Here is a 7571-nt window from a genome sequence, read left to right as displayed (position 1 = left end):
GTGAAGTGTGAAGTGAAAAGTGAAGTGTGTAGTGAAAAGTGAAGTGTGAAGTGAAATGTGAAGTGAAAAGTCAAGTGTGCAGTGAAGTGTGAAGTGAAGTATGAACTGTGAAGTGAAGCAAAGTTTGAAGTGTGAAGTGAAGCGAAGTGTGAAGTGTGAAGTGTAAAGTGAGAAGTGAAGTGAAGTTTGAAGTGAAGTGTGAAGTGTGAAATGTGAAGTGAAAAGTGAAGCGTGAAGTGTGAAGTGAAGCGAAGTGTGAAGTGAAAAGTGAAGTGTGAAGTGTGAAGTGAAGTGTGAAGAGTGAAGTAAAGAGTGAAGTGTGAAGTATGAGATGAAGTGTGAAGTTTGAAGTGAAGTGTGAGGTGTGAAGTGTGAAATGTGAAGTGAACTGAAGTGTGAAGCGAAGTGTGAAGCGAAGTGAAAAGGGAAAAGTGGGAAGTGAAGTGTGATGTGAAGCGAAGTGTGAAGTGTGAAGTTTGAAGTGAAGTGTGAAGTGTGGAATGTGAAGTGAGGTGAAGTGTGAAGTGAAGTGTGAAGTGAAAAATGAAAAGTGAAATGTGAAGTGAAGTGTGAAGTGAAGTTAAGTGAAAAGTGAAGTGAAGTAAAGTGTAAAGTGAAGTGTGAAGTGAAGTGCGAAGTGTGAATTGTGAAGTGAAAAGTGAAGCATAAAGTGTGAAGTGTGAAGTGAAGCGAAGTGTGAAGTGAAGTGTGAAGTGAAAAGTGAAGTGTGAAGTGTGAAGTGAAGCATGAAGTGTGAAGTGTGAAGTGAAGCAAAGTGTGAAGTGAAGTGTGGAGTGAAAAATGAAAAGTGAAATGTGAAGTGAAGTGTGAAGTGAAGTGAAGTGAAAAGTGAAGTGAAGTGTAAAGTGAAGTGTGAAGTGAAGTGTGAAGTGAAGTGCGAAGTGTTAATTGCGAAGTGAAAAGTGAAGTGTGAAGTGTGAAATGAAGCGAAGTGTGAAGTGAAGTGTGAAGTGAAAAGTGAAGTGTGAAGTGAAAAGTGAAGTGTGAAGTGTGAAGTGAAGCATGAAGTGTGAAGTGTGAAGTGAAGCAAAGTGTGAAGTGAAGTGTGAAGTGAAAAGTGAAGTGTGAAGTGTGAATTGTGAAGTGAAGTGTGAAGTGTGAAGTGTGAAGTGAAGTGTGAAGTTAAAAGTGAAAAGTGAAGTGTGAAGTGAAGTGTGAAGTGTGAAGTATAAAGAGGAAAGTGAAGTGTGAAGTGGTAATTGAAGTTTGTGAAGTGTGAAGTGAAGTGTGAAGTGAAAATTGAAGTGAAGTTCGACGTGAAAAGTGAAGTGTGAAGTGAAGTATGAATAGTGAAGTGAAAAGTCAAGTGTGAAGTGAAGTGTGAAGTGTGAAGTGTGAAGTGAAGCGAAGTGTGAAGTGTAGTGTGAAGTGTGAAGTGAAGTATGAACTGTGAAGTGAAGCAAAGTTTTAAGTGTGAAGTGAAGCGAAGTTTGAAGTGTGATGTGTGAAGTGAGAAGTGAAGTGAAGTGTGAAGTGAAGTGTGAAGTGTGAATTGTGAAGTGAAGCAAACTGTGAAGCAAACTGTGAAGTGAAGTTTGAAGTGAAGTGTGAAGTGTGAACTGAAGTAAAGTGAAAAGTGTAGTGAAGTGAAAAGTGTGAAGTGAAGTGTGAAGTGAAGTGTGAATATGAATTGTGAAGTGAAGCGAAGTGTGAACTGAAGTGTGAATGTGAATTGTGAAGTGAAGCGAAGTGTGAAGCGAACTGTGAAGTGAAGTTTGAAGCGAAGTGTGAAGTGTGAAGTGTGAAATGTGGAGTGAAAATTGAAGCGTGAAGTGTGAAGTGTGAAGTGAAGCGAAGTGTGAAGTGAAGCGAAGTGTGAAATGAAGTGTGAAGTGTGAAGTGAAAAGTAAAGTGTGAAGTGTGAAATGAAGTGTGAAGAGTGAAGTAAAGTGGGAAAAGTGAAGTGTGAAAAGTGAAAAGTGAAGTGTAAAGTGAAGTGAAGTGAAGTGTGAAGTGTGATGTGAAGTGAAAAGTGTGAAGTTAAGTGTGAAGTGAAGCAAAGAGTGAAGTGAAGTGTGAAGTGAAGTGAAGTGAAGTGTGAAGTGAAGCAAAGTGTGAAGTGAATTATGAAGTGAAGCGAAGTGTGAAGTGAAGTGAAGTGTGAAGCAAAGTGTGAAGTGTGAAGCAAAGTGAAAAGTGTGAAGTGTGAAGCAAAGTGTGAAGTGTGAAGTGAAGCAAAGTGTGAAGTGTGAAGTGTGGAGTGTGAAGTGGAGCAAAGTGTGAAGTGAAGCGAAGTGTGAAGAGCGGAGTATGAAGTGAAGCAAAATGAAAAGTGAAAAGTGAAAAGTGAAAAGTGAAGTGTGAAGTGTGTAAAGTGTAAAGTGAAAATTGAAAAGTGAATTGTGAAGTGAAGTGTGAAGTGTGTAAAGTGAAAAGTGAAGTGTGAAGCGTGAGGTGAAGTATAAAGTGAAGCGAAGTGAGAAGTGTGAAGTGAAGATAAGTGAAAAGTTTGAAGTGTGAAGTGAAGTAAAGTGTGAAGTGTGAAGTGAAGCAAAGTGTTAAGTGTGAAGTGTGGAGTGTGAGGTGAAGCGAAGTGTGAAATATGAAGTGTGAAGTGAAGCGAAGTGTGAAGTGTGGAGTATGAAGTGAAGCGAAGTTTGAAGTGAAAAGTGATAAGTGAAAAGTGAAAATTGAAAAGTTAAAAGTGTGAAGTGAAGCGAAGTGTGAAGTGTGTAAAGTGTGAAGTGAAGCGAAGTGTGAAGTGAAGCGAAGTGTGAAGTGTAAAGTGTGAAGTGAAAAGAGGAAAGTGAAGTGTGTAGTGTGAAGTGAAGGGGAAAGGTAAAAGTGAAAAGTGAAAAGTGAAGTGTGAAGTGTGTAAAGTGTAAAGTGAAAATTGAAAAGTGAATTGTGAAGTGAAGTGTGAAGTGTGTAAAGTGAAAAGTGAAGTGTGAAGCGTGAGGTGAAGTGTAAAGTGAAGCGAAGTGAGAAGTGTGAAGTGAAGATAAGTGAAAAGTTTGAAGTGTGAAGTGAAGTAAAGTGTGAAGTGTGAAGTGAAGCAAAGTGTTAAGTGTGAAGTGTGGAGTGTGAGGTGAAGCGAAGTGTGAAATATGAAGTGTGAAGTGAAGCGAAGTGTGAAGTGTGGAGTATGAAGTGAAGCGAAGTTTGAAGTGAAAAGTGATAAGTGAAAAGTGAAAATTGAAAAGTTAAAAGTGTGAAGTGAAGCGAAGTGTGAAGTGTGTAAAGTGTGAAGTGAAGCGAAGTGTGAAGTGAAGCGAAGTGTGAAGTGAAGCGAAGTGTGAAGTGTAAAGTGTGAAGTGAAAAGAGGAAAGTGAAGTGTGTAGTGTGAAGTGAAGGGGAAAGGTAAAAGTGAAAAGTGAAGTGAAGTGTGAAGTGTGAAGTGTAAAGTGTAAAGAGGAAAGTGAAGTGTGAAGTGTGAAGTGAAGTGTGTGAAGTGTAAAGTGTAGTATGAAGTGAAAAGTGAAGTGTGAAGCGAAGTGTGAATAGTGGGGTGAAATGTGAAGTGAAGTGTGAAGTGAAAAGTGAAGTGTGAAATGGAGTATGTAGTGTGAACTGAAGTGTGAAGTGTGTGAAGTGTGAAGTGAAGTGAAGTGTGAAGTGTGAATTGTGAAGTGTAGCGAAGTGTGAAGCAAAGTGTGAATTGTGAATGAAGCAAAGTGTGAAGTGAAGTGAAAAGTGAAGTGAAGTGGAAAGTGTGAAGTGAAGTGAAAAGTGAAGTGAAGTGGAAAGTGTGAAGTGAAGTGTGAAGTGTGAATTGTGAAGTGAAGTGAAGTGTGAAGTGAAAAATGAAGTGAAAAGCGAAGTGTGAAGTGAAGTGTGAAGTGAAAAGTGAAGTGAAGTGAAAAGTGTGAAGTGAAGTGTGAAGTGTGAATTGTGAAGTGAAGTGTGAAGTGAAAAATGAAATGAAAAGCGAAGTGTGAAGTGAAGTGTGAAGTGGAATGAAAAGTGTGAAGTGTGAAGTGAAGTAAAGCAAAGTGTGAAGAGAACTGTGAAGTGAAGTTTGGAGTGAAGTGTGAAGTGTGAAGTGAAGTGAAAAGTGAAGTGAAGTGAAAAGTGTGAAGTGAAGTGTGAAGTGTGAATTGTGAAGTGAAGCGAAGTGTGAAGCAAACTTTGAAGTGAAGCGAAGTGTGAAGTGAACTGTGAAGTGAAGTTTGAAGTGAAGTGTGAAGTGTGAATTGTGAAGTGAAGCGAAGTGTGAAGTGTGAAGTGATAAGTGAAGCGTGAAGTGTGAAGTGTGAAGTGTGAAGTGAAGCGAAGTGTGAAGTAGAGTGTGAAGTGTGAAGTGTGAAGTTGGAGATGAAGTGTGAAGTGTGAAGTGGGAGATGAAGTGTGAAGTGTGAAGCGTGAAGTGTGAAGTGAAGCGAAGCATGAAGTGAAGTGTGAAGTGTGAAGTGAAGTTTGAAGTGAAGTGTGAAGGGTGAAGTGAAAAGTTAAAAGTGAAAATTGAAGTGTGAAGTGAAGTGTAAAGTTTGAAGTGTTAAGAGGAAAGTGGTGTGTGAAGTGTGAAGTGAAGTGTGAAGTGAAGTGTGAAGTGAAGCGAAGCGTGAAGTGAAGTGTGAAGTGTGAATTGTGAAGTGAAGTGAAGTGTGAAGTGAAAAATGAAGTGAAAAGTGAAGTGTGAAGTGAAGTGTGAAGTGAAAAGTGAAGTGAAGTGAAAAGTGTGAAGTGAAGTGTGAAGTGTGAATTGTGAAGTGAAGTGTGAAGTGTGAAGTGTGAAGCGTGAAGTGTGAAGTGAAGCGAAGCATGAAGTGAAGTGTGAAGTGAGGTGAAGTGTGAAGTGAAGTGTGAAGTGAAAAATGAAAAGTGAAATGTGAAGTGAAGTGTGAAGTGAAGTTAAGTGAGAAGTGAAGTGAAGTGAAGTGTAAAGTGAAGTGTGAAGTGAAGTGCGAAGTGTGAATTGTGAAGTGAAAAGTGAAGCATGAAGTGTGAAGTGTGAAGTGAAGCGAAGTGTGAAGTGAAGTGTGAAGTGAAAAGTGAAGTGTGAAGTGTGAAGTGAAGCATGAAGTGTGAAGTGTGAAGTGAAGCAAAGTGTGAAGTGAAGTGTGAAGTGAAAAATGAAAAGTGAAATGTGAAGTGAAGTGTGAAGTGAAGTGAAGTGAAAAGTGAAGTGAAGTGAAGTGTAAAGTGAAGTGTGAAGTGAAGTGTGAAGTGAAGTGCAAAGTGTGAATTGTGAAGTGAAAAGTGAAGTGTGAAGTGTGAAGTGAAGCGAAGTGTGAAGTGAAGTGTGAAGTGAAAAGTGAAGTGTGAAGTGTGAAGTGAAGCATGAATTTTGAAGTGTGAAGTGAAGCAAAGTGTGAAGTGAAGTGTGAAGTGAAAAGTGAAGTGTGAAGTGTGAATTGTGAAGTGAAGTGTGAAGTGTGAAGTGAAGTGTGAAGTTAAAAGTGAAAAGTGAAGTGTGAAGTGAAGTGTGAAGTGTGAAGTGTAAAGAGGAAAGTGAAGTTTGAAGTGGTAATTGAAGTTTGTGAAGTGTGAAGTGAAGTGTGAAGTGAAAATTGAAGTGAAGTTCGACGTGAAAAGTGAAGTGTGAAGTGAAGTGTGAATAGTGAAGTGAAAAGTCAAGTGTGAAGTGAAGTGTGAAGTGTTAAGTGTGAAGTGAAGCGAAGTGTGTAGTGTAGTGTGAAGTGTGAAGTGAAGTATGAACTGTGAAGTGAAGCAAAGTTTTAAGTGTGAAGTGAAGCGAAGTTTGAAGTGTGAAGTGTGAAGTGAGAAGTGAAGTGAAGTGTAAAGTGAAGTGTGAAGTGTGAATTGTGAAGTGAAGCAAACTGTGAAGCAAACTGTGAAGTGAAGTTTGAAGTGAAGTGTGAAGTTTGAAATGAAGTTAAGTGAAAAGTGTAGTGAAGTGAAAAGTGTGAAGTGAAGTGTGAAGTGAAGTGTGAATATGAATTGTGAAGTGAAGCGAAGTGTGAACTGAAGTGTGAATGTGAATTGTGAAGTGAAGCGAAGTGTGAAGCGAACTGTGAAGTGAAGTTTGAAGCGAAGTGTGAAGTGTGAAGTGTGAAATGTGGAGTGAAAATTGAAGCGTGAAGTGTGAAGTGTGAAGTGAAGCGAAGTGTGAAGTGAAGCGAAGTGTGAAATGAAGTGTGAAGTGTGAAGTGAAAAGTAAAGTGTGAAGTGTGAAGTGAAGTGTGAAGAGTGAAGTAAAGTGGGAAAAGTGAAGTGTGAAAAGTGAAAAGTGAAGTGTAAAGTGAAGTGAAGTGAAGTGTGAAGTGAAGTGAAGTGTGAAGTGTGATGTGAAGTGAAAAGTGTGAAGTTAAGTGTGAAGTGAAGCGAAGAGTGAAGTGAAGTGTGAAGTGAAGTGAAGTGAAGAGTGAAGTGAAGCAAAGTGTGAAGTGAAGTATGAAGTGAAGCGAAGTGTGAAGTGAAGTGAAGTGTGAAGCAAAGTGTGAAGTGTGAAGCAAAGTGAAAAGTGTGAAGTGTGAAGCAAAGTCCGAAGTGTGAAGTGAAGCAAAGTGTGAAGTGTGAAGTGTGGAGTGTGAAGTGGAGCGAAGTGTGAAGTGTGAAGTGAAGCGAAGTGTGAAGAGCGGAGTATGAAGTGAAGCAAAATGAAAAGTGAAAAGTGAAAAGTGAAAAGTGAAGTGTGAAGTGTGTAAAGTGTAAAGTGAAAATTGAAAAGTGAATTGTGAAGTGAAGTGTGAAGTGTGTAAAATGAAATGTGAAGTGTGAAGCGTGAAGTGAAGTGTAAAGTGAAGCAAAGTGAGAAGTGTGAAGTGAAGATAAGTGAAAAGTGTGAAGTGTGAAGTGAAGTAAAGTGTGAAGTGTGAAGTGAAGCAAAGTGTTAAGTGTGAAGTGTGGAGTGTGAGGTGAAGCGAAGTGTGAAATGTGAAGTGTGAAGTGAAGCGAAGTGTGAAGTGTGGAGTATGAAGTGAAGCGAAGTTTGAAGTGAAAAGTGATAAGTGAAAAGTGAAAATTGAAAAGTTAAAAGTGTGAAGTGAAGCGAAGTGTGAAGTGTGTAAAGTGTGAAGTGAAGCGAAGTGTGAAGTGAAGCGAAGTGTGAAGTGTAAAGTGTGAAGTGAAAAGAGGAAAGTGAAGTGTGTAGTGTGAAGTGAAGGGGAAAGGTAAAAGTGAAAAGTGAAGTGAAGTGTGAAGTGTGAAGTGTAAAGAGGAAAGTGAAGTGTGAAGTGTGAAGTGTGAAGTGAAGTGTGTGAAGTGTAAAGTGTAGTATGAAGTGAAAAGTGAAGTGTGAAGCGAAGTGTGAATAGTGGGGTGAAATGTGAAGTGAAGTGTGAAGTGAAAAGTGAAGTGTGAAATGGAGTATGTAGTGTGAACTGAAGTGTGAAGTGTGTGAAGTGTGAAGTGAAGTGAAGTGTGAAGTGTGAATTGTGAAGTGTAGCGAAGTGTGAAGCAAAGTGTGAATTGTGAATGAAGCGAAGTGTGAAGTGAAGTGAAAAGTGAAGTGAAGTGGAAAGTGTGAAGTGAAGTGTGAAGTGTGAATTGTGAAGTGAAGTGAAGTGTGAAGTGAAAAATGAAGTGAAAAGCGAAGTGTGAAGTGAAGTGTGAAGTGAAAAGTGAAGTGAAGTGAAAAGTGTGAAGTGAAGTGTGAAGTGTGAATTGTGAAGTGAAGTGTGAAGTGAAAAATGAAGTGAAAAGCGAAG

At 39.2% G+C, this 7571-nt stretch overlaps 1 protein-coding gene across 1 annotated transcript in view; it reads right to left on the bottom strand.

Annotated features, from left to right (window-relative positions):
* Nucleotides 1-1428: 1428 nt before the first annotated feature.
* Nucleotides 1429-7571, bottom strand: part of LOC137655314 (dynein heavy chain-like) — a 31512-nt gene continuing 25369 nt past the window's right edge. The window contains exons 6-7 of the mRNA XM_068389200.1: nt 5743-5933; nt 1429-1722 (exon numbers count right to left, since the gene is read on the bottom strand). Coding sequence (XP_068245301.1) covers nt 1429-1722; nt 5743-5933 — 485 coding nt within the window. The remainder of the gene's footprint in view (nt 1723-5742; nt 5934-7571) is intronic.

Source organism: Palaemon carinicauda, chromosome 16, assembly GCF_036898095.1.
Source record: "Palaemon carinicauda isolate YSFRI2023 chromosome 16, ASM3689809v2, whole genome shotgun sequence".
NCBI classification, from domain to species: Eukaryota; Metazoa; Arthropoda; class Malacostraca; order Decapoda; family Palaemonidae; genus Palaemon; species Palaemon carinicauda.
This window is presented reverse-complemented; position numbering and strand designations above follow the sequence as displayed.